General features: G+C 38.1%; 3 protein-coding genes across 3 annotated transcripts; all 3 read right to left on the bottom strand.

Annotated features, from left to right (window-relative positions):
* Window positions 1-2,487: 2,487 nt before the first annotated feature.
* Smp_136990 (putative dynactin subunit 3 (Dynactin light chain p24)) lies at window positions 2,488-8,182 on the bottom strand. Its single transcript, XM_018797325.1, has 6 exons — window positions 8,122-8,182; window positions 7,977-8,061; window positions 7,834-7,920; window positions 5,561-5,644; window positions 5,391-5,509; window positions 2,488-2,760 (listed from the first exon to the last, which is right to left on the bottom strand). Exons 2-6 carry the CDS (start codon window positions 8,023-8,025, stop codon window positions 2,677-2,679), a joined length of 423 nt encoding a protein of 140 aa, XP_018652378.1. The 5' UTR covers window positions 8,026-8,061; window positions 8,122-8,182; the 3' UTR covers window positions 2,488-2,676.
* A 246-nt stretch (window positions 8,183-8,428) lies between these two features.
* Smp_027360 (hypothetical protein) lies at window positions 8,429-8,744 on the bottom strand (the record flags this gene model as incomplete). Its single annotated transcript, XM_018797324.1, has 2 exons — window positions 8,429-8,574; window positions 8,624-8,744. The coding sequence occupies 2 exons, from the start codon at window positions 8,742-8,744 to the stop codon at window positions 8,429-8,431; spliced, it is 267 nt and encodes an 88-aa protein (XP_018652377.1).
* A 614-nt stretch (window positions 8,745-9,358) lies between these two features.
* Smp_027370 (putative nedd8-conjugating enzyme nce2) lies at window positions 9,359-10,774 on the bottom strand. The gene has a single exon (XM_018797323.1). The coding sequence runs from the start codon at window positions 10,761-10,763 to the stop codon at window positions 10,203-10,205; it is 561 nt and encodes a 186-aa protein (XP_018652376.1). The 5' UTR covers window positions 10,764-10,774; the 3' UTR covers window positions 9,359-10,202.
* Window positions 10,775-27,148: the final 16,374 nt, after the last annotated feature.

Below are 27,148 nucleotides of genomic sequence, written 5' to 3'. Positions count from 1 at the left end.
ATATGCTTAAATCATAACTTATTCTCACGTACAATATTCTTCACTTTTCAACCCATAAAATCACACCATAATCTTCACTCTATTATTATTTCTTCTACATGACTTCACTCTTATTTTTCATGTGTTTAAGTTAGTCTAATACTCTAACCATTCACCTGTTGTATCCACTGGTATTTACTAAACTCTAGGAAATTCCATTTATATGCACTTTAATAAATAAACTTGTTTATCAGTGTTTAGTGTACTTCAATAAGATTAAAAAGATTTTAAAAATGAATGAGAATATTTTTTGACTTTTTCTAATTATTTTCTTATATAGTTGAGATCATGATTCAATTAAATCTAGACCATCAAGGAAAACCTGGAAGCACTGGACGACCAACTCGTCCTGTTATGGGACTCCTCAGCAGTGCGCATCCACGATCCCGCCTCGTGAGATTCGAACCCAGGAGCTATCAGTCTCGCGCCAGAGCACTTAACAGATAGACCACTGAGCTTTCTAATTATTTGACTTCTCGAGTCGAACTAAGCTGGACCACCACTGAAAACGTGGAAGCACTGGACGGTCGTTTCGTTCCATCGTGAGACTACTCAGCAGTGCGCATCTACGATTTTGCACAAGGGACTCGAATCCAGGATCTCTGGTATCATTCTGATTAGTCAAGTGGTAAGAACTTGAGTTTTTGTAGCAATTAAGCGTATTTTTCTTTATATATGTTGACCGTTAACTAGTCAATAAATGTAAAACCAATAAAATGAGTGTATTTTTGGTCAGTAATGATATGTTTTCGTGACGTCCGGAGAATTAATAAATCCCTATCATCAGCTTTTGTGTTCTCATTAAGAGCGGTGGGGAATTACAGGGTTGCCATTCGAATAAGCAGGAGAATCAGAAGAAATTACAGCCTGATTTTTTTTACAAACTGTAGACATTCTTTTTATTTGTCTTTGATATTCAAATAGCACAGTCACTGAGCAAAGGTCAAACCATTGGGCTTGACTTAAGCTGTTATGTAGCTGTAGGTGGTCAGCAGGAAACCCTGAACTTATATTTCTCGCTGGGATGTACTAACCATCAAGGTGTACTTGTAATGTCAAGAGGATTGATACTCCTTGTGGAAGTCAAACCGGAATCACAGTTTGGGATTTCACCGCTGAGCTATTTGAGCTACTGGTCAGAACTGTCGCTGTCCAACTATAGCATATTTGATTTACATATTCAAAATAATACTTCTACCAATCATTGGGTTAACATACAAAAGTCTACTTTGTCAAACGAATATTTCTCAGTAGTTCGAATAATCTGATCGATGACATACAATTCTTGAACACTATAAATCATCACGTATCCTTTAGCTCTCCTTACTTATTCTGAAAAATAATCGACCTTATGAATTATTCGTACAAAATTTCATCTTACCAATCACCATTGATCATATCATATTCAACCAATGCTATCTTATTCATGTGATAATACTATACACACACCGTATTTTTTCATATAAGATAATGTTTTGAAATGTATGTTAATCTGTTTATCTGATGCGCTTTATGATTTGAAAGGAATAGGTGAATTCTCGAAAGAAAATAGTCGCTTAACTTTGGAACTTAGTAAAAACGAATGATCCATTAGTAAATAAATAAGATTTAAATCTTGTATAGAATAGACTTCGAATTAGTCTGGAATAAAGTAGACAGTGGTGGTTAATTTATCACCGAAAGCTAGCTCAAAAAACATTATCGTCCGTACATGAGCTTCATATGCGAGCTATTAATATGAGATAACCATCATCAATAACACTGAATAACATTAAAACGACAGTTCATAACTGTCTTCATAAAAATAAAGAGCTTTCTACACCTTCCCTCTTCTCACTCAAATCTGTTTCCCGCTTATTATTATTATTGTTAAGACGGAATTTACGCAGTGATTACTTTTTTAATAGCGATGAGCTCTTGTAATCACGGTATCATATATGAATATGGTTGAACAAGCTCTTAGTGTATGTCTGGTGGTTAAACGTCATATATTCTTTGATAATTTTGGTTATCACTCTGAAGAAGCCCAAACAAGATTGCCAGACGAAACGTCAGGATCATTTAAATTTCAATCGCTGGGACTATTTTAAATTAAATTTTTACAAATGTCTTTTATATAAACGGTGCCCAATTTCTGTCAAACCATTCGTTCGAATGCTGACGAATACTAGTATAAGCTATTTTGTAGCCATGACTTTGATTCAAGTGTGATCGTGTAAACAAACAGAGAGAATTTGCTTTCCATAGAAAAAATGTGTGCGCCTACATATAACGAGCACATATTTCGATAATACTTAAACCAATCACTATTTTGTTTAATATTTATGGTCATACTCTCAAAATTTATCAGTGGAGGCGAAGAAAAGACCCAGTTAGTCGGTAGTGTCTACCTTTCATTTTAGTCATATGGGCTCTATGGATTCAAACAGTAAAAAAAAACAAAGGACATTATTTAATAGACCATTTTTATTCAAGTTTTTGTACAGATCAAGTTAGGATAAAAAAAATTACCTCTGCCCATGTACAAACGTTACATAATATAATAATAATAATTGGGGAATTGTTTTTGTCCCTCAATCAGAAATAAAGTATATTAAAGGAATGGAAATTAAGGTAAATTGGATGAGAGTTTGGAAATCATGAATCAGATGATTCCACTGATGATCCTGTGGCTAAAGCACGTTGATTCCAATATATGAATAATTTAGATGTATCACGTATCTATTACACAAGAAAGAATAAAACTAAATGAGATTTGTGCGATCTATCAGATAGATTAAATGAGAAGAGAAATAACGAAGCAATAACAAAAAACGAACGATATTTTTTGGGATATTGTTTCGCATAACTCGAAATTTGTAAAGTACTAACATTTATAGTTGAAATCATGAGTCAATTGAAGATAGACCACTATGGAAAACCTGGAAGCACTGGACGGCCATTTTGTCCTATTTTGGGACTCTTCAGCAGTGCGCATCCACAAAGATTAGATTTTTTGATATGTGTTCCAACAGTTTCTGTTGTATACATGAGTTTGGTTCTGAACAATAAGTTTCTTGTATACTTGATTTAATTAGTCAACAGACGTTAACATACGCAAAAAGATAAATTACTAAACGAAAGCGATTGTTATCGATGATATGATGAAGTAAGAATTAGGTCTGGTATTAAGTCATTAATTCCAGTGAAGATTGAATGATCTATAGTTATCTTTAACCTCTAATCGTTTATTTATTAACAAAAATCTTCCAAACAAGTTCATTCGTTTGTGTTCTATATTTCGTATATAAACGTATTAGTTTGTTAAAAGTGTGAGGATGGTCCACAGGTGAAGTCGAGGAAGCTCTAAGAAGCCCTCAGCAGTGCGCTGAAACAGCCGTCCAGTGCTTCCAGGTTTTTCATAATGGTCTAGCTTTAATTGACTCATGACTTCAACTATGAGAATACTGAAATCTCCACAAAAACCCCTTCTGATACTAACATTTAGTTTTGTCCCTGACTTATTCTATGAATCCTAAGCTTTCGATTAATGTGCAAATTACTATCATATTCTTTTCTATTCCAAAACTACTGTAATTTAAAAATGACCTTGGTATTCTATTTTTTCTACTCTAATGTCCTAATTTGGATATGATCATATTATTCTTATTCCGTGTGTACTGTGATCCCGTTAGTTATTTGTTTATTCAGGTAGCTCTTCTGAGTTGGTTGGATCAAGACTAAATCGGTTATACAGTTCCAGCCAAATCTGCTATCTCCTTACCAACCAGTTAGCTCATAAGTCAGTAGTTGGGTAGTCTCTTCTATCCGCCCCCAAGCCCGTTCAGTTACAAATCGGATTCAAAGTTGCGTTAAGTAACCTATCATGTTAGGGTTGTAAACTAGATTGAAACAATTCAATCCCTGTATATAAAACGCCAACTAGTGTGCAGATAAATCAAGGTTGTAACAGACGAGAGAAAGGAAAATGATTTTTGAATGTGTCAATTTTAACTAATGATGTAAAAACCGTATTGGGAAATAGCTACCACACAACATTACATTTCAATCACATCGTCTATGTTAGTAAATTAGTTGTCTTCATTGTTTTGTTTTTCGCTAAGGATTTACATCTTGTCCTCCCTGCTCAGGTAAATAATGCTCCAAACATAATGGTCGTTGACTTTCAACGTCACTAATCTTTAGTAGTTATATAATGGAACAAACAGCATTGTTGGGTTGGATATATGGCTAGCATAGGTCATAAGTTTATAGAAAAATTACATTTATCAGTAACAATTTCTTGGATGATAGAAATTTTTTTAGTAGATTGACGTGCTTATATACAATCGAGTTAATCAGCCACAATTATTTTGCTATTTTTTCAAGTTATTTAAGGTTCTAAATTGGGATTAAAATTTATTTGCACTGCAATGAAAGAATTAGCCGGAGTAAAATATTTAATAATGGTAGAAATGCACTTAGTATTGTTTTTTTGAATCTTCCCATTGATGTTTAGGACTGCAACTGGTTAGTCTCTAATTGGCATATGTGCATACTGTGCGTATTGCTTCGATATAGTCTTAATTCACAAGCTTTGTAAGCAAAGATGGATAGTAGCTAGCAGTGGAATCCAAGACACCCGTTTCGTCCTATTTGGGACTCGTCAGCTGGATGTACCTGCATCTCAGAGTTGATGTTCGATTTGGGACTCAAACCCAGTACCTTTCGCTTCAAACGCCATCGCGTTATCCACTCAGCTACTGAGTCGTGATAGCCACTTGCTTGTGCAATGAGGTGAAAATTAAATTTATTTGATATTGTTTGTTTGAATCTTCCCATCGATGTGTTAGTACTGCAACTGGTCAGTCTCTAATTGGCATATGTGCATACTGTGCGTATTGCCTCGATATAGCCTTAATTCACAAGCATTGTAAGCAAAGATATGGTTTAAAAAATTCTTTAATTTTACAGTCAAAATCCTCTTCTTTTCTCGCTTAAAACTCGTAGCATCTCATCAAACTGTTTACTTCATACTTCTCCTCTCCCCGATAGTTACGGTGTGTTTTTTAAAATTTTATTTCCCAATCTAAGGTTAACGATAAACCATCTATGCAAATATGTTGAGTAATAAGAATACACTCCTTTCTTATCTCGTATCTCATTGAGTTCTTAAATGAAAAGTAAGGCTTATAAACGACGTAGTATAAAGGTGCTGGATCTTCATCAGATGAGGTGTGCAACTTAGCAGATGTGAAGTACAAGATAAAAACATACTAATCATTTAAGATATATTGGGTGATTAATAGATGATTAAAATCGGGAAAGAGATGGCAGTGTGATAATTCGGATCATTAACACATATAACATACCAAATTATGATATGTGTCCAATAAAGCTTGAGTATCAGCGATCAACTTCTCAGACATAACATATTGATCATTATGTACCATTCGTAGATCTTCAAACTTTTGTTTTAACGTACTAATTTCTAAAATAGATAAATTAACACATCAAAGGAAAAAATTAGTAACAAACTAACCCCCAAATGCTGGATGATTTAAACAATCTCGCAACTTTGAAATCTTTTCAAGATCACTGCCGATTTTCTCTATTCTGTCTCGTTCTAAAACAAGAGAATTTAGAGGTAAAACAAGATGTATGAAATGTCTGATACGTAAATGGATCATAAACAAAAATAATAATAATGCTTCAAAAAAAGTAGCGTGAGAATAAACTACACTTTGTCAATTCATCTAAGTATCGTAGTCAGTAATTACTGTTTCTTTTTTGTTTATTTAGTCATTGAATTTCTATTAAAGAATTAATTGGAGGTGTATGTGGATTACAATAGCGTAAACAGTAATTCCCACTTCATTTTGATTAGTCGTCAGGCGGAAGATCAAAATGGCGAATGACAGTGGTGTTTATCCCCAGTCGGAAGGTATTTTTAACAAGCTATATTTAAATATGACATACCATACTGACCCAATTATTGATCTATTAGTGAAATGATCCTCAAATATTTTAAAAAGCACAACAGATATTCTGAAACATTTTCAGTCAATCAGTCAGTCAAATGCACTATAGAATCTGGCACATATGTATATAGGTTCAAGTCACCATAACGCATTAGCACAAGGAGATGAGATGGTCATAGCAAATCACACTCTACTGAATATGAATAGGTATAACTGTCGGTTTAAATATTTGGTCCACCGATTGCAGCAGTTTACATTAAATGCAAGAATTTCTCATCATTCTGGATTAATTCAGTAATTTACATTCATCTCTTATTTTATGATACAATCTACAACTGTTTGGAATATTTTTTTAATAATTAGGCATCAATTAAACATGAAGCCATGAAATGTCACAAATTAATTTACGATAATGAAATCTTGTCAGCAAATGGCCTACTAGTAGAAACGATATCACAAAGTGGGAAAACGAATAAAATCGATAGTTCCTTTGCATAAACCTGTCTATACTTCATCAAACATACAATATTAAACAATGAAAATAGATTTCAAAAAGAATAGAAAAGTAAGAAAGTTTACCTCTACAGTGTCCCGCTACTATATTTATACATAAAAATCTACACAGGTTAACTATAAGATGTGATAGAGACTGGTCTAATAATCAATCAAACATGATGGAATTATGTTGATTTTATTACCTATTTATTAAACGGATTTTAGGTTCCAACACCCTATCATCTATTTTGATTCTCGAAAATGAAATGGCCTCCTTAGAATTTACATTCTAGATATGGTACCTTAAGATAGACAACATAATTTTGTGCTAGATTACAAGTTATGTCAACAAAGTGAATTGGCATAATGTTACGCTGGTTCAGAATTATACAGAACATAAGGCATAAACATTCGGTGGTTGAAATTTGTTGACATAAAACCCTGCTCAATCTAGGTTTCCTACTAGTTGACAGTCGTTAGTAAAGTGTACCTGCAACCTTGAAGGGAAAATGATGCTTCTTGGTGAATTCAAACCTGAATCGTATGGCTTTATAATCTGAGATGTTACAACCGTTATTTGGGCCACAACTAACATCCTGTAGGACTGACACACAATTGATTAATCATTGAGTAGTGACCCGACCGTTGCTGCTACATTGACGTGGTGGTTGGGCTTGCCTGTCGTGATGATCCAATCGAGCTATACTGTCTGGAGCAATCGTTCTTCAAGGTCCTACCATGCCCCAGAATGCCCTGGTACGGCCGAGAGTGAGGAGAGTCCGCTCTCCCTCTCCAAATGCTCTCACATGGCCAGCGAATATATAGCCTCTGCCAGGGAAGTCCTACTCACTGCCTCCTCGCGGCGGGAGCGTTGTTTACGAAATTGAAAGGACAAAAAGCGAATTTCCGGCTCTCTAACTGTGTTGGTGGACACGGAAACCCACCTAGGGGAGTTGGAAAACCCTGATTCCAAACCAATGGTGCACATGGGCTCCAGTGTCTTGAGGGAATAAATGGCGTATGAACCAATTGTTGGTCACCGGCTACCATGGGACTGCATCTCCTCACGATACTCCACTGTATTAGATCTTTAGGTCAAATGCTCGGGGTATGGCCCCCTAAGAAAACCACGTGCTTCAGATTGGGCACCCGGGCAATATCACAGCCCTCTCACAAATAAATGAAGTGACGAATTCACTAAACAGATGAAGTTCAATGTACGTTTCGCCGACCAATAAACAACGTAAAACAAAATTTATTCTAACTAGATAATAACAAAATACTATCATTAAAGCTACTTATAAACTATATCGAATAAACATAATTTTATTGTACTTACGAGCTAAAATAATTTCAATTTTAGATTGAGCCAAAAGTGTATCATCTTCCATGAAATTTGGATCGGTATATTTTTGAATCTCATTAACTAAACAATAGAATAGAAGGTATACATTGAAAAACAGAAATCGAAAAATCACTTACTTCTTGATAGTAATTTACTACTAACTGAACGTTTTTCAGCAACTGACATAGCAGAGTATAATTCATACAATTGGTCTACTAAATTCTAAATATATATATTTAATAAAGAAATTAATCAAATGAATTAAATGATAAATAGGTTAACTTTTTCATGTTCAATTGTCAACTTTTTCTCTGGTTTAGTAGGTCCAAATACTAAATGTTCTAATTCGCTTACTCGTTTCTCTAATGTTTCAATATTCATTGTTGATAACGTCTAAAAAAATAAACAGATAATTGTTTAACTACTTATATACAAAGTTAGTAGGGTATTAAAAACTTAACAAAATAATAAGTAAGAGAAGTCATAGTGAAAATAAAAGATATATTTTGTATATTTGGTTCATGTGTCCAGTACATTATATACTACATTATATAACTATATGTTTTAAACAATTGCAAACCGATAAAGATCATGAAGGATTAGGTTGTGGTAATCGAAATCTTTTTAGTTGCATCTCCAAGTCGTAAAAACAAAATGTTTTATGTTCATAGTACTCTGGTACATTGTAGATAGTTCTTGTAGACTTTTTCTTATCATCTTTAATACGTTCTACAGCTGAAAAAAATAATGAATATTCATAAACTGTTAAAAGTATAATCCTCACTTTTTTGAGTTTTACTATTAGGACTTTGTGGTGATGATGATTTCGTCGTACTATCTAGTCGCAATGAACAGACAGTGACATTTCCTCTTGGTAGCAAATTCAATAGTCTGACAGACTGCATTAAACTGTAAAATAAAAATTATTTATGTGTGCTATCTGGTATTATTATTTTTTCAACGGAACTACTACAGACATTACTACTTACTTACTTACGCCTGTTACTCCCAATAGAGCATAGACAGCCGACCAGCATTCTCCAACCCACTCTGTCCTGAGCCTTCTTTTCTAGTTCTATCCAGTTTTTGTTCATTCTTCTCATGTCTGTCTTTATTTCTCGACGTAATGTGTCCTTTGGTCTTCCTCTTTTCCTTTGGCCTTCAGGATTCCATGTGAGGGCTTGTCTTGTGACGCAGTTGGATGATTTCCTAAAAGCGTGCCCTATCCACTTCCAGCGCCTCTTCTTGATTTCTTCCTCCGCTGGAATCTGGTTTGTTGTCTCCCACAGTAACTTGCTGCTGATAGTGTCTGGCCAGAGGATCCGAAGTATTCTGCGTAGACAACTGTTAATAAACACTTGTATCTTCTGGATGATAGATTTCGTAGTTCTCCACGTCTCCGCCCCATACAATAGAACTATCTTGACATTTGTATTGAAAGTTCTGACTTTGGTGTTGGTTGACAATTGTTTTGAGTTCCAGATGTTTTTCAGTTGTAAATATGCTGCTCTTACTTTGCCGATCCGCGCCCTCACATCTGCATCTGATCCACCGTGTTCATTAATGATGCTGCCCAGATATGTAAAGGTTTCCACATCTTCCAAAGATTCTCCATCAAGTGTAATTTGATTGGTGCATGTTGTATTGTATCGGAGAGACTTGCTTTTCCCTTTGCTTATATTGAGACCTACTGCTGCTGAGGCTGCTGCTACACTGGTCGTTTTCTCCTGCATTTGTCGTTGCGTTTGTGATAGAAGAGCCAGATCATCTGCGAGGTCTAAATCGTCCAGCTGCATCCTGCCTGTCCACTGTATCCCGTGCTTTCCTACAGATGTTGACGTCTTCATGATCCAGTCGACCACCAGGAGAAAGAGAAAGGGTGAGAGTAAGCCACCTTGCCTAACACCGGTCTTTACCTCGAATGAGTCGGTGAGTTGTCCTCCGTGGACGATTTGGCAGTTTAGTCCATCATAGGAGTTCCGTATGATATTGACTATACTACAGACATAATGAACAAAATCATAACCACATACCAAAAGGATGAAATTATAATTTTTATGATTTTATTACAACCATTAGCTGTTAAAAGTGACAAACAGAATGTACTACTCATTGTAATCGAACATTAACTTCGCTTATTTAAGTAATCAGAACAAACAAGCAAACCAATAAATTAGATAAATGTATGTCTTTTTTCCCTAAAGAGTGTTGTTTGGGTAATATTTTACACGAAGCACTCAATTCTGTTTACAAAATAAAAAGTAATTAACTTCAAGTGTCTCTGGACAATAACATGTTGGATTTGTGCAAGGTTTATTTTTACGCATTGAAAATACATAAAGTCGAATGGGAAAATAAATTGATTATCGTGCAAAACGAAAGACATAGCTCCGTGCAGTATCATGAAATGCTTCAGGATCACGTAAGTATTGTTCAGCAGCTGTTGTATTTAGTGCATCATTGAAATCGCATAAATCCGAAAAAAGAGATTCAATTCCCCAAACAACATCAAGTAAACGTCTTGTTGGTGCCCAGCCAGAGAAATCTAGTGAACTCTGACGAAGTAAACTCAAACAAACACGTCCAGCTTCATCGATATTCGGATGCCAAATTTGTGTAGTACAATTGACTAGAGGTGGAGTGTGATTGTAACCTTCAGGAACAACAATATTGAAATGATAACTTCCATCAGCCCAAATCCCTTCATTGGGTCTTACTATTAAGGTGAATTCATGGAGTTTGTTTGGATCGGGATGATGAATTGAACATTGCGGGGATATATTAGCCCTTAACTCTTGTAATTCTTGTAAAACAAGACGATCACGGATAGTAGCATTTCGAACGGAAGCCGATTGAACAGCATCTGGTTCTGTAGAGGTGATGCCACTTTGTCTTTGACGTATTTTATCCGCCAAACGAATCATTGGAACTACAAATAAAGATAAAAACCATGACTACAGATACTTTGCAACAAGAACGCTGACGATAAAATTTTACCGTTCTTCAAATTTCAATGTGACTGTAAACAATTTGCCGATAAATTAAATCGTTTCACAAAATAAAAAATATCTAAGAATTGTGCTGGGTAAAATAAACTTTTAAAAAGAGAGGATATTCTTAAATTGTCAGTACTTGATAATGCGTATGTCTGAAATACTTCTCGTATATTTTCGGACCATCAAGTTAGCAATGTTGACGTTAAACACAGAGTACAAAATACGTATGGCAAATCGAAAACTAAGGTGGTGAATCTTTATCGGCTGAGATGGTAGAAACATGGATTTCGTATGCTCGAACACAGCTTACCCGATGAGCAACCGTGGCACGTGTAAGAATGGGCTGAAAGAATGTCAGAGGCACCAAAACCAGGATATCCATGAAGTCATTGACTGACCAACTTTAACAGGTGTAAACTACCTGGTTTTAGTTTAAATGATTACCGCAAACAATGGTTAAAGACTTTGAGTGACATGACTCAAAATCTTTTGCAATAACTCAGGTTTATTCACTCTATGTCTACCCTTAGATCATAATTTTCTAGATTGATCGTAAATTGTAATGCCACTGATTTACATTTCCTTAAGTTGTATCTTCGGTACATAGTCTGTTATATTACCAACAATCCTATTAGTAACTCTACTACTCTGTGGTCTGCTTTGAAAACTTCATCTCGAGGTGTTAGGAAGGTATGGGAACTTCAACCGATGTACACATTCGTCAGGTTCAACGTTGCTCTTAACTGACCAGAAGAGCGAATGACAAAAAGAAAAATGGTGTAATATAATAGGCAATATCAAATTTCTTGTCTAGGTTATATGTCCTACTACCCAATTATCTTAACTTTAGAAAAAGGAGCAAAATTTCTACCTGAAACCAAATAGTAAATTAAGAGTACTATCTAGCCAAAGTTATAGAAACAATATGTCTAAAATAGATGCAAGCTAATTTACCAGTCAATCACAAATAATACAGAGCCTACAACAAAAGTACATTACCCCAGATCGTTATACCACATTCGCAAAACAAGAAGAAATTAACAAAATGAATATTGAAGAAGTCGAAATAATTGTATTAACAATGATAACAAGAAAGACTAAGTACTGAGAGAACATTGTTTAAGAAGACAGAATGAGAAGGTATGTATGAGAAAACATTCGAGCCCAAGATCTAAAATAAAGAAAAAGATTGAATGTAACTGCGTCATTGTGACTGACTCTAAACCATGTCACTCACTGTCGCCACCCACTGACTGTGGTTATCGTTAGGACCTCAACCATTCATCAAACCTTTTTATTTTGTATAGGAAAGTAGTTGAAAAAAAGCATAACGAAAAGTAATGGCACCTAACAATATATCCAATGACTATTTCTTATAACTACAGCATGAAATCAAAGCTTTCGAATGGTTAGTGAAGTAGGAACGGAAACTAGTGACTGGGAACCTTAAGTGATATAAGACAAGCATATTATTGAATAACCGTGAATCGAAGAGACTAGGAGCAAGTTACCACAAAACGCAAAAGTACAGTAAGGTCAAATTAGTAAAATTGTCAGGAAAATACGGGTTTGACGCAGGACGGAATGAGTCATGAAACATTCAAGATTTAGGGAAAAAATGGTGAGTCTATGTGTTACTGTGACTGTTTTTAAGACATGTCATCAAGTAATAACCGGTATCTTAGTGTGAGTGCTACTAGATAGCGGTTAATACGACATCGCTGCACTCAGAAACCAGGACTATAGACGTTCATTTTGGACTTTGACACCGCCCCGTCTTGCCGGGGCCTCGTCCCGTGGGTTTTATTTACTTATTTAGACACATAAATATTGGTACAAGGAAGCACCAGATAAATATGCGCTTCACAAATCTCATTTGATTTGTGTGAGGGCTGTGATACTGCCCAGGTGCCCAGACTGAAGGCGACCATACCACGTTGAAAGCACCGGTTCTCGTCCCGTGGGTACTTTGCCTCTAAATGCTCTGGTACGGTCGAGGATGGGAAGAGTCTGTTCTCCCTCTCAAAACGCTCTCACATAGCCACGCGTATACAGCCACTCCCACGGAAGTTCTACTCACTGCCTTCTCGCGGTAAGGGGTGTTGTCTACCAAATTGACAGGACAAAAAGTGGATGTCCGGCGCTTTAACCGGGTCGGTGGATATGGAGGATCCATCTAGGGGAGTCAAAAACCCTGACTCCAAACTTGTGGTGTACATGGGCTCCAGGATCCTGAGGAAGCAAATGGCATATGAACCTATTGTTGGTCACCGGCTATCATGGGACTACATCTCCTGACGTTGTTCCACTGCCTTATGGATTAGATCTCTAGGTCAAAGACTCGGGAGTGGTCACTAAGATAACAACCTGCCTCAACCTGGGGGCCCAAGCAGTATCCAGGCCCTCAAACAGATCGAATGACTTGTGTGACGTATATGTATTTGGCGCCTCCTTGTACCAATATTCGTATCCAAATAAAATAAAATAAAATCTTGAACTAGATCGAGAAAGAAACACTTCAATCTACAGGGTTACGCAATACGTGGGGGAAATCAAAGTTGTATTGCCAGAATGTCTGTCGTTGCTGTGTAAATAAGTACCGCTCTCCGTGAAATTAAGGGGCAACAACTACATAATACTGATGTGTCTCGGTTCAAAATAGACTGTTATTCGATAAGGTTATACTGAAATGATAAATCCAGTGGTTTACATAGACTATACTTTTGCCAATCCATAGGCTAAATGGTGATATTACTTCTCGATTTTGATTCTACCTTTAAATAACTAGAGTGATAATTTCTTATCAGACTTAATGTTGTTCCGTATTTCTTCGTAATGACGGTGATAAAGCCGGTAGTAGAAGAGTATTTGGGGAATTAATTACAGCTATTAGCAACAGTAAGCCGAAAATATATTAAGACATTATAATAGAACACAAAAATTGAGTTTTTAAGAAAACCGTTTGAAAAGGCTAACTATCGATATGCTTAGATGACCAATTTAGTATATTGGCGAAAATTCCCATTTTGACATTTGACAAATAAAAAGGAACGAACCTTCGCTCGATTAGTTCCTTTCTAGTACATTGGGTTGAACCGACTTCAAGGTATTTATAAGTTGCTAAAACTAAGCTACTGAATCCAACTAGCCATCATAAGAAAGGGGATAGGTCAGAACATGATACTTGTCCGCGAAATCCAGATTTATAATCTCATTAGTATGGGAGAACTTTAGAAGTATGAAAAATTAACGATTCAAGACGTGAGGTTACATGAACCGTAAACACTGAAACTCGTAGCAAACCCACCATTTACTACGGAAGTTTGGTAATCCTTCACTGTTAGTTGTTTCGGCTTTCTCAGAAGTCGACTACGTAATATTACAGAATTTGACATTAATCACTCGAATTACCCAAGATTCTGACTTATAAATAAAAATGAAGTGCATGAACAAATTAAGTCTACAGATTATGTGTTCGATAAGCTTCTCATCTATACACGGAGACTTCGGGTGACATGACTCAGAATCGACCACAATGGCGTGGGTGTATACACTCTTTGTCTTCCCTTAAACTGTGAGATTAAAATTGCTTCATATCTGTCTTTCTTGCTGTATTATATACTTATATACAATCGTTCTTTTATATATTACCACCACTAAATTAACTACTTCTACGAATTCGGTGTTCGTTTTGTTGTGCTAATGAGGTATGGTAACTTAGACCGATACATATATGTGATTGGTCCTACGTTGTAGCTGACTGACTGACTCATCTATACATTTGGAGATGTGACCAACACGCAAAATTCCAGTAGTTGTAATATTCAGCACAACCAAATGCAATTTTCAAGTCATTTGACTGAGTTGCATCTTATAACAAATGGAATGATTATTTAGTGGCACTTTTAAAAAATACCAGGTAACGCGCTCACATAACAAGCATCTTTAAAGAGCTTTAGTTCGTAAAAAATACCTGCACTTACAAGAAACCTGCTTCCGTTATTAATAAAAAATAAAAACAATACGATCTCGTTACGGTAATTCCCGCTAAACCAAAAACTACGAACAATTAATGATAACCTGAAGGAAATGGGTAAAATACTATCTCGCCTTTGATCCATTTGTGCAGGTAAGATTCCCCTCCCAATTATCGGGTCAATATAAAGCACAGCAGTCTGCTCTATATTGCTCTGCATTTGTGAAACATGGCTCATGAAAGTAGATATGCATCAGCTTCTAATATTCGATTTTAGATACTTTTGAAGCATTAATGAGATTAGTTAATCCCCCTTTAGACCACACTTTTCTGTTAATTTTCCCACTATGACAAATATGAACATTCGGATTTTCTTGCTTTTGTCTCGCTAACTTTCTTCGTCATATGACAGCTTGGACCAGCACATATGTTAGACTTTGCATGTTTATGACTAAACAATGAATTTGGTCCAACTTAATGACATACCACTGGTTGGTGAGCATTTCAGAAACAACAGAAAACCGTAAGTCGACCACAGATGCCTAAACCAGCCGATAAGACTAGTTTCTAGTCAGTCTAGTGTGTATGTTTGCTTCTGATTCTAGTCATGCGATAAAAACTGTACACTAGTTAGTACCATGTATACACCATCATTAAAAAAGTAGGTAGCATACTTTAAGTTTGAAAACTTTATCCTATAAAACGAAAGATGTGGGCCCGGTCAGCTACCTAAGTGAAATTTCACCTAGAAAAACTATATATATATATATATATAGGGAGAGAGAGAGAAAAAAGAGAAATTGCCCGAATCCCTTTCAGACACCTCAAGTGAGCAGAAAGATGCATTTAAAGTCGACGAATAGCTAGCAAGTGCACAACAGATTAATAGTGAGTGCAATACTTCGGGCAATTTTAGTTCCAGCAAAATGACTTGTTCATTTTCAGCCAACAAAGTGCCAACAAATAGACTTCTATTGGAGCTAGAAAATCTTGGCATTGCCGGACCTCTCCTAAAATTTCTTAAGGATTTCTTAATAGGTCGTAGACAGGAAGTAAGGGTAAATTCGAAGTGCTTCACCTGGAGACCAGCACTTAGTGGAGCGCCTCAAGGTTTTCTTCTAGGTCTTTTACTTTTTATGCTGTATGTAAGTGATCTCCCAAGTATAGTTGAGTCCCCAATGTCATTATACGCTGACGATGTAAAAATCTGCAGATTATTTATTTATTTGAACACATAAATATTGGTACAAGGAAACATCAGATATATATGCGCCACACAAAAATTGTCACTACATTTAATTGTGTGAGGGCTATGATACTGCCCGAGTGCCCAAACCAAAGCAGATGGTTTTCTTAAGGGGCCACACCCGGAGCCTTTGACCTACGGGTCTGATCCACAAGGCAGTGGAGTATCGTGAGGAGATGCAGTCCCATGGTAGCCAGTGATCGACGATCGGTCCATACGCCATTTGTTCCCCCAGGATACTGAAGCCCATGTGCACCATTAGTTTGAAATCAGGGTTTTCCAACTCCCCTAGGTGGGTTTCCGTGTCCACCAACACATTTAAAGCGCCGGACACTCGCTTTTCGTCCTCTCAATTTTGTAAACAACGCTCCCGCCGCGAGGAGGTAGTGAGTAGGACTTCCCTGGCAGAGGCTGTATACGCGTGGCCATGTGAGAGCATTTCGAGAGTGGGCGGGCCCTACCCATTCTCGGCTGTACCAGGGTATTTGGGGGGACGCAGATGCATGCGCACTTCAGGCAGACTTAAAGACTGCGACTAACTGGTCTAAAGCGTGGCTGATGTCTATCAACGCGGCAGTGTTTACATGCACTTTGTGGGTACAAAGGTAAATAGGTACAGAATAGGGGAAGTGCACGTACACGTGATCCGGTCTCACAAGGATATTGGGGGTGACAGTGAGTTATGATCTTAAGACCACGGCCCACTTCCAGGAGGTTGCAGCTAAGGGGTTTAGAGCCCTATGGGCTTTAAGATGAACATTCGCCAAGTTAGACACTACTATGTTCACCACAGTATACACAACCTTAGTGAGAACTAAGGTTGGAAACTGCGTTGAGGCTGCAAGCCCCTGTTTAAAAAGTGATTCGGATATCCTGGGAGAAGTAAAGAGGGCAGCTACCCGTGCAATTCCAGAACTCCGGGGTTTACCATACAAAGAGCGGCTTGAAAAGCTAGACCTCTCTACTCTGTCCTACTTCAGATTAAGAGGTGATCTGATTTCGATGTACAGAATACTAAGAAATGATTTTGGACCTAATGCATCCTCTATTTTCCTTTCCACTAGATCGGGACATCTCAAAGGGCATAGCAGGAGAATTGAAAAGCCTAGGACGAGCGAAATACCCGTGGCATACGGGTTTTCACACCGAGTCATCAATTCTTGAAACCTGTTGACCGTAGTAGTGTCTTCACCCTCAACCGGCTCATTCAAGAGGAGACTAGACACTCGCAGAAGCATACTAGGGAAGGAATAACACAGGCAGTAGGCCCTCTGTCCTTACTACATAAAGCTGAATCTGAGCCTACACTCATTTCAAAAAAATATATTTGTCGGTTTTGACTTAATAGCCATTCTTTAAATTGTAAATTTTGGCTGCGTGTTAATTCAGAGGCATTCATAACCAAAATATCTTAGACGACACAACTTAGCCTTGACATACCCAACCGTCGTAGATCAGCTGTTTACCTACCTTAAATCATTTAAACTTCGACCTGGAATTGCTCAATGCACAAGTAGCCTGAATCTTCAATCTTTTTCAAGCTGAAATTAAGGACGAATAGCTTCTTGAATTTTTAGTCTAATGCATTTTGGATGAGTTATCCATTCAAATGTTAAAGTGAATTTTCCATCTTGATCTTACAAGAATCGGAAATAATGGCCGAAACTATGAATACCATATTGGTTGTTAATTATTGTAAACAGGTTGAGAGGGTCTATTACTAGATGTGAGCTTGATGACAATAAACTAAACAGAGACAAAAATGTCGCAACAGACGGTGATACATAGTACAAACACACTCGTTCCCGAGCAGGTGAGAGCCCAACAAACCCATACGTCACTTTTAGTCTAACTGATTATTTTCAGAATAGATCTATTCCTCAGACGTCTCTTGTTGGATTTTTCAGTATGGTGCTGTCAATTTAATATAATTACACGAGGGGGTGCAAGTCCTACTGAATTTAGGTGAAGTTGTAGCCTTAAATAATCCTCCAAAGTGAATAGCTTGTAAATATAAGACAACAATGCGTTTGTGACTACCATACTGACAACAAAGGTACGCAAGCTATTTAATTAATTTCATCTGTTGAATAAATTCAAATATGCGGAAGAAATTATATGAGGAATACTCTTGCTGGATGTTCTGCTTACAAAGATAGAAGTTGAACAATTGAGAGACATAAAATAACAAACTACTGGCCGATTCATCTGAAAAACTCGAGATTAATTGAGTAAAGCAACATTTAACGATAAGCCATCCAACGTCTAACCTTGTGGCCATATTCCGTTCCTCATTCTGTAGCCATATCACCAACCACACAATGTATCACTCTCTAGTAGTCTCTTCAGTGCACATTCTACATTTCCTAGTCTCAATACTACGAGCTATATTCGTTTTACTTCGTATCGTGATTTCATACTTATCAGATGGATGTCTTTTGAGCCCCATTTCGATCTCCATAAAATGCTGCTCAACTATTGATGGTGTTGCACACAGTGAGCCCTGGAACTACCATGTACTACGACTCAATAAAACCCAATTACCAGATTAGAGAGTCTGGAACGCTCAGAAACTGTTCATAAGAAACACCATCAAACACAACACAATCAAGTTTGGAGCAGATGTACGTTAGCCAAGGTAGCGGTTTGCACGATGTGTCATTTATAAGTATATTGGGGTAATTGTGAACTCACGGAAGACTGCAGTTATCTACTTTAGGGTCTCGGTACCCGTTTGATCAAGATTGGAGTTTGTGCAGGAGGAAATTATCTATTCTACACCACAAACTACTGGGGGATCGTGACCAGTGTACTGTTTTTACTCCTACATTTCAGCTGACACTGGGCCATTTCATATGCTTTAGAGCCGTGTAAGACCATCCAAGGATTCACGTGGTTATGGTATTTTTTACGTACATGATAATTCTCCCTGCTCTACAACTTAGATTACCAATCCTACAAGCAAGAAATTTCATCGTTACTTATTTAAGAAGTTAGCGTGTTTCTGCTAATTGTACTGATATTGGGACTTCTAAGCTCCAGAACTTTATTTGATAGGCTATGAAGACTGATTTGAGGCTCAGCTACGTGAGATAATGTCCCACACCACTCATAGTGGTTTGGGAATCGTCTGACTCTGAACACCAACTATAGGAAACCCTAGGTGTTGGGACTTTCACTGTTTTGACGTCTGTTATTTGTTTCTAGTTCTTCAGGTAGCCTTCGAAAGGTAACTTGGCACGGAGCTTTTGCATTCTAGATTCTGTTTGGCTGTATACAATTTATAAACACTAATTCCTGCAACCATTTCTGGAATCAGCTTGCTGTGTTCTTGAACGCGTGTAAGAGGTGTGCCATCAATAGTATAGTGGTCACCATTACTGTGTTCGATGTACATGAGCACGCTCTTCCTAAAATAGACTTCTAAGCCCCAATCATGAGCCCATCTGACTAATTGGTCTAAGTCAGCTTGGAGATCAAAATGATCAGCCTCACATCTTATTTTTCTCCAGATTTTTACATCCGCAAACAATAATGTTGACGACTCAAGCAATAGTGGCAACTCATTAACATAGAGAAGGAAAGGGCCTAAGATGGTGCCTTGGGGTACAACACTTTTGACAGGCTTCCGTTCGGATAGCACTCCATTGACACTCACTCTCTGTCTGCGTTCACATAAGAAGTTTCCTATCCATTCCTGTATAGCACCTGTTATTCCAATGCTCGAGAGCTTCTGCATAGAACCCAAGTGTGAAACCCTGTCAAACACTTTTCTAAAATCTGTGAATATCACATCCACAGGCTGGCCGTTATCTAGGGCCGTTGTCCAATCCTCTCTCGCAATGAGTAATTTAGTCAAGTATGAACGTTTGTTACCAAACCCATGTTGCTCGGGAGTTAACAGATTGTACGAATCTGTGTGACTTGGTAACTTAACCCGAATTATCCTTTCAAGTAGCTTGACGACTATGCTGGTTAGGCTGACAGGCAGGTAGTCATGTACGATCCGTCTCTGACCCTCCTTAAATATAGGACTGACTATAGCGTCTTTCAAGTCTCTAGGGAGTTGAGCGAGTGAAAGAGGCATGTTGAAGAGCATCGCGAACGGTCTTGAAACGATTTCCGCAAGCGATGACAGCAAACGTGGGTGTAACCCATTGGGGCTCGGTATCGTAAAAAATTTGAGGTTAGTTTTAGGTGGAAGAGTAGTCTCCTCAGTCACAAGCACAGATCCTATAGCCGGTATCTTGGCGTGGTTGAGACAAGTATTTGTAACACTACACGTAGAGAAGACTTCACTAAAATAGTTTGAAAAAGTCCCAGCTTTTTCTATATCTGATTCAGCTAATAAATCTGGATTTTCGTGTAACAGTAACACGGAAATACCATCACTACGTTTTGTTCGCCGTTTAACGTACAAAAACAATCGTTTCGGATAAGTATGGCCATCATATGCCAACTGTAACTCGTAAGTGGTACGGGATTTAGCTATGGTCTTTTTACACATGTTCCGGATATTTTTATATTCGCACTTAAATGATGCTTTTCCTGTTGACAAGAATAAGTCCCAGAATTGTTTCCTACGCTTTACCAAGCTCCGGGTTTCCTCATTAACCCATGGAGGGCAATTTGGCAGCTTACGTGTTGACCATGGGACAGACGTTTATGCTACGAACTCGAATGTAAACTTAAACTCATTCCATTCGTCTTCGATCGATCCATCATCATCGACCGACCAGTCAATTGAGATAGCATAGCCTCTGATTGCCGGAATATTCACCCTTCAGATATTGGGACGGGGTAGAACCGATGCGAATTCCATACTGTGTCCGGAACTTAAAGGAAAGTACAACGTTTTTGATGTGGGTTTATTCTTTGGGCTGGATGGTTTGGTCGTGGGGCTTTCATCATCCTTCTGAACGACATCATCAGCACAAACTTCGGGTAGAAGTGAAGTGTCTGAATCTCTCCACATGTGATTCATAGCTTGTTCTGTGCACATCGATGTTGATTGGTTCTTATTGACCTTAAATCTGTCATTGTTTATTTCTTTGTTTTGGTTGTATCTCCCATTGGTTTGATTTTTGCCCCTATGTTTCTGCATAATTTTCTTGATTGGTTGATAAATTGGATTGATTTCAATGTGTTTGTTTATTGCTGATTGACCTGAGTGCCAAGCTTCTAAAGTACAACATGGTTACTATTCACTAGTGGGAATAGGTTCTGACAGTCGACGACCCCTGCACAGTTGTGTGTGAGGACAAGGTTTAGATATGATAGGCCATGTTGCAAACCAATCCTTGTCGGTTCTACGATACATTGTACAAGTGCATACTGGATAGTTGTTGATAATATTTCGCTATCGAAACCAACACCTGAAGTTGTGAGCGCTATCCAGTTGATATGTTATGCGGTAAATTCTCCAGTGATGAGACAGTATTAAGCCTTACTCCGAGAACAGAATTGTCTTAGGATGAAGTCGTCAGAAAGACAACACGGACTACGATATATTCCTCCTATAGTCAACAACCCGTTTCTAAACCTAAATGTACAACATTCTACCTCACATGTACCACTAACAAGCGCCTCCGATATGATTGATTGTACGCGCAGTTAGCTCTAACATATAACATTATGCCTCCCCCCTTGAGACTTATAACTCTATCACTTCTAATGCAGATGTAGCCTGCAATGATGGGAAGACAGTCTATATCAACAGTGAGCCAAGTTTCTGTGACAACAGTTATATCGCGACTTAATTCATACACCATCGAACTTAGCTCGGACATTTTATTTCGAAGACTACGAGAATTCGTGTAGCACAAATTGGGATGTTTTGGGAATCAAACGTTCAAGCCACAAAGGTCTCGGAAGCATCGGTTTCCCAAACCTGACTTCCTGAGAACACTTAATCGTAAGGTTCGTTTCGTCATTTAGCTTCCGAGTACTTAACTCTGTAAGAGCATTCTTCCACTTGGTTCGTTTCAAATTTGATAATTTGTATAAAATCAGTTTTTCTTAAACCTTTTTTATTCCTTTTCTGTTTTTTGTTTGTTTTATTTTGTTTTTTTTGGTAAAAAGCTTGTTGAAATAACTCGTGCTGGGAATTCTATATTGTACCAGATTATAATATTGAATAAAGCCATTAATAATAATAATAATAATCCTCAAGCGGCCAACCTGGTCGAATACGAATATATGGCTCACGAGTTTTGCGTACGTTATTCAATATTAAGTCCCTGTCATTAAAATTCCCGAGTACTAACTTCAAAATCCTTCTTTGTTGGGTCTTGCCTTCAACCCATTTGCAGAGTCCTATTAATTTCGTGACATGTACCCTTGAAACCTCTTCAGACAGTACATTTCTGATGACAGACCCCACTAACTGCAGATCGTGTGTGTATCTTTGAGCAAGGTCATTGTTTCCGACTCCTCCGGATTCCAAATAATTAAACTAGAAACATGTTTGACTTATTTAAAAGTCGAGTCCACGGCTTTCGACCGTGATTTAAGATCCCGCTTGTTAACTACTGGCACCTTGCCGTTAGCTTTCCTTGTAAAAGTGTCGTGTGAGTCGAGCGAATGACTTGTAGATGGCGTCGAGTCGCGATTCACTATGATCACCACTACATGAAGATTATGTGCCAGATATCGAGGTGGATCCCTCGGTAGGCCAAAACCCAGAAGGCTGTTGATGTTTGCAATAAGGCATATTTGTTGGAAATCTTGTGACATCGAAACAATATCGAGACGTACCAAAGTTTACGGGCGAAACTGCCGAGTGTAAGCAAATTCGCGTAAATTCATAGGTAACGAAAGGAAAAGTGTCTTTGGTGCAGTCAAACAAACAAGTACAGTAAAAACAACCACCGGTACAATTGGTCATAATAATAATTGTTTGTACTATACCAATCGCGTTCTTGTCATAAAATTAGGTCACTACAGACTTATGACAATGTTTGATGAGGCCAAACCTTTCCATCTACGATAGAGATAAATACTATCTTACTTCCCGACTTTGGCGGAGTAATGTGACACGCAGAATGTGAGTCCAACAAGGACTTTTCATTTAAATGGGCACTTTCTTTGGTTATCTCTCCTTCTTTTCTACGTTCCCGCGTCATCCATTTCCCATCAGTCTTGGCATCCATATTAGAACGACTTTGGACGATAATGGTTCTAGCCGGATCATCAATCGCTACCGTAGCAACTTGGCCACTAATACTTAATGGTGTATCGTGGTAGAAAGCTTTATTTCGTGTTGCAGAGTTGAATGTCTGGCACGTGCTGTGACAGCACTTACGACACTGACACAACCTTCGTTATCAGTACCGGGACAGCCCTCGTCAGCTATTCTGTTAGTTAACGCTAGAGGGTTAATGGCTTCTTGAATGAATAATGTTTTGCTCGAGAAACAAAACATACAGAGCCAATGAGAGTTAGGCTGTTAGCACCTTTTATAGGCTGTGGGACATAAGCGGGTGCGCATCTTATGGAACCACGTATGGGTTTATTGGGCTCTCACCTGCTCGGGAACGAGTGTGTTTGTACTATGTATCACCGTCTGTTGCGACATTTTTGTCTCTGTTTAGTTTATTGTCATCAAGCTCACATCTAGTAATAGACCCTCTCAACCTGTTTACAATAATTAACAACCAATATGGTATTCATAGTTTCGGCCATTATTTCCGATTCTTGTAAGATCAAGATGGAAAATTCACTTTAACATTTGAATGGATAACTCATCCAAAATGCATTAGACTAAAAATTCAAGAAGCTATTCGTCCTTAATTTCAGCTTGAAAAAGATTGAAGATTCAGGCTACTTGTGCATTGAGCAATTCCAGGTCGAAGTTTAAATGATTTAAGGTAGGTAAACAGCTGATCTACGACGGTTGGGTATGTCAAGGCTAAGTTGTGTCGTCTAAGATATTTTGGTTATGAATGCCTCTGAATTAACACGCAGCCAAAATTTACAATTTAAAGAATGGCTATTAAGTCAAAACCGACAAATATATTTTTTTGAAATGAGTGTAGGCTCAGATTCAGCTTTATGTAGTAAGGACAGAGGGCCTACTGCCTGTGTTATTCCTTCCCTAGTATGCTTCTGCGAGTGTCTAGTCTCCTCTTGAATGAGCCGGTTGAGGGTGAAGACACTACTACGGTCAACAGGTTTCAAGAATTGATGACTCGGTGTGAAAACCCGTATGCCACGGGTATTTCGCTCGTCCTAGGCTTTTCAATTCTCCTGCTATGCCCTTTGAGATGTCCCGATCTAGTGGAAAGGAAAATAGAGGATGCATTAGGTCCAAAATCATTTCTTAGTATTCTGTACATCGAAATCAGATCACCTCTTAATCTGAAGTAGGACAGAGTAGAGAGGTCTAGCTTTTCAAGCCGCTCTTTGTATGGTAAACCCCGGAGTTCTGGAATTGCACGGGTAGCTGCCCTCTTTACTTCTCCCAGGATATCCGAATCACTTTTTAAACAGGGGCTTGCAGCCTCAACGCAGTTTCCAACCTTAGTTCTCACTAAGGTTGTGTATACTGTGGTGAACATAGTAGTGTCTAACTTGGCGAATGTTCATCTTAAAGCCCATAGGGCTCTAAACCCCTTAGCTGCAACCTCCTGGAAGTGGGCCGTGGTCTTAAGATCATAACTCACTGTCACCCCCAATATCCTTGTGAGACCGGATCACGTGTACGTGCACTTCCCCTATTCTGTACCTATTTACCTTTGTACCCACAAAGTGCATGTAAACACTGCCGCGTTGATAGACATCAGCCACGCTTTAGACCAGTTAGTCGCAGTCTTTAAGTCTGCCTGAAGTGCGCATGCATCTGCGTCCCCCCAAATACCCTGGTACAGCCGAGAATGGGTAGGGCCCGCCCACTCTCGAAATGCTCTCACATGGCCACGCGTATACAGCCTCTGCCAGGGAAGTCCTACTCACTACCTCCTCGCGGCGGGAGCGTTGTTTACAAAATTGAGAGGACGAAAAGCGAGTGTCCGGCGCTTTAAATGTGTTGGTGGACACGGAAACCCACCTAGGGGAGTTGGAAAACCCTGATTTCAAACTAATGGTGCACATGGGCTTCAGTATCCTGGGGGAACAAATGGCGTATGGACCGATCGTCGATCACTGGCTACCATGGGACTGCATCTCCTCACGATACTCCACTGCCTTGTGGATCAGACCCGTAGGTCAAAGGCTCCGGGTGTGGCCCCTTAAGAAAACCATCTGCTTTGGTTTGGGCACTCGGGCAGTATCATAGCCCTCACACAATTAAATGTAGTGACAATTTTTGTGTGGCGCATATATATCTGATGTTTCCTTGTACCAATATTTATGTGTTCAAATAAATAAATAATCTGCAGATTTTTACATCGTCAGCGTATAATGACATTGGGGACTCAACTATACTTGGGAGATCACTTACATACAGCATAAAAAGTAAAAGACCTAGAAGAAAACCTTGAGGCGCTCCACTAAGTGCTGGTCTCCAGGTGAAGCACTTCGAATTTACCCTTACTTCCTGTCTACGACCTATTAAGAAATCCTTAAGAAATTTTAGGAGAGGTCCGGCAATGCCAAGATTTTCTAGCTCCAATAGAAGTCTATTTGTTGGCACTTTGTTGGCTGAAAATGAACAAGTCATTTTGCTGGAACTAAAATTGCCCGAAGTATTGCACTCACTATTAATCTGTTGTGCACTTGCTAGCTATTCGTCGACTTTAAATGCATCTTTCTGCTCACTTGAGGTGTCTGAAAGGGATTCGGGCAATTTCTCTTTTTTTTCTCTCTCTCCCTATATATATATATATATATAGTTTTTCTAGGTGAAATTTCACTTAGGTAGCTGACCGGGCCCACATCTTTCGTTTTATAGGATAAAGTTTTCAAACTTAAAGTATGCTACCTACTTTTTTAATGATGGTGTATACATGGTACTAACTAGTGTACAGTTTTTATCGCATGACTAGAATCAGAAGCAAACATACACACTAGACTGACTAGAAACTAGTCTTATCGGCTGGTTTAGGCATCTGTGGTCGACTTACGGTTTTCTGTTGTGTCGACTTACGGTTTTCTGTTGTTTCTGAAATGCTCACCAACCAGTGGTATGTCATTAAGTTGGACCAAATTCATTGTTTAGTCATAAACATGCAAAGTCTAACATATGTGCTGGTCCAAGCTGTCATATGACGAAGAAAGTTAGCGAGACAAAAGCAAGAAAATCCGAATGTTCATATTTGTCATAGTGGGAAAATTAACAGAAAAGTGTGGTCTAAAGGGGGATTAACTAATCTCATTAATGCTTCAAAAGTATCTAAAATCGAATATTAGAAGCTGATGCATATCTACTTTCATGAGCCATGTTTCACAAATGCAGAGCAATATAGAGCAGACTGCTGTGCTTTATATTGACCCGATAATTGGGAGGGGAATCTTACCTGCACAAATGGATCAAAGGCGAGATAGTATTTTACCCATTTCCTTCAGGTTATCATTAATTGTTCGTAGTTTTTGGTTTAGCGGGAATTACCGTAACGAGATCGTATTGTTTTTATTTTTTATTAATAACGGAAGCAGGTTTCTTGTAAGTGCAGGTATTTTTTACGAACTAAAGCTCTTTAAAGATGCTTGTTATGTGAGCGCGTTACCTGGTATTTTTTAAAAGTGCCACTAAATAATCATTCCATTTGTTATAAGATGCAACTCAGTCAAATGACTTGAAAATTGCATTTGGTTGTGCTGAATATTACAACTACTGGAATTTTGCGTGTTGGTCACATCTCCAAATGTATAGATGAGTCAGTCAGTCAGCTACAACGTAGGACCAATCACACGTAAGCATGATAAGATATTGTATCATTAAAAGTAATTGCCAGTAAGAATTCAATTAAACTCATTGTAAAATATCCCATGAATTTGATAGTTTAATTAGATTGGTCACCTACATAATGTTGTCTGAAGCAGTTTGGTTGTCGACAGAATATCCATCATTTATTAACACCATTATCAGATTGTTGAGAATGAATCTACCTACAAAATCTGTTTCATCTCTCCCCATTCATATCTAAGTTAGTC

This window comes from Schistosoma mansoni, chromosome 4 (genome assembly GCF_000237925.1).
Source record: "Schistosoma mansoni strain Puerto Rico chromosome 4, complete genome".
Lineage (NCBI taxonomy): Eukaryota > Metazoa > Platyhelminthes > Trematoda > Strigeidida > Schistosomatidae > Schistosoma > Schistosoma mansoni.
This window is presented reverse-complemented; position numbering and strand designations above follow the sequence as displayed.

Excerpts from the sequence above, each read along its gene's own strand:
- Smp_136990 (XM_018797325.1), bottom strand. The coding sequence starts at position 8,025 with ATGTCAGTTGCTGAAAAACGTTCAGTTAGTAGTAAATTACTATCAAGA. Across the intron at positions 5,645-7,833 it reads AATTGAAATTATTTTAGCTC|AACGAGACAGAATAGAGAAA; the intron begins GTAAGTACAATA and ends CTCTTGTTTTAG. Across the intron at positions 5,510-5,560 it reads AAATCATCCAGCATTTGGGG|AAATTAGTACGTTAAAACAA; the intron begins GTTAGTTTGTTA and ends TATCTATTTTAG.
- Smp_027370 (XM_018797323.1), bottom strand. The coding sequence starts at position 10,763 with ATGATTCGTTTGGCGGATAAAATACGTCAAAGACAAAGTGGCATCACC.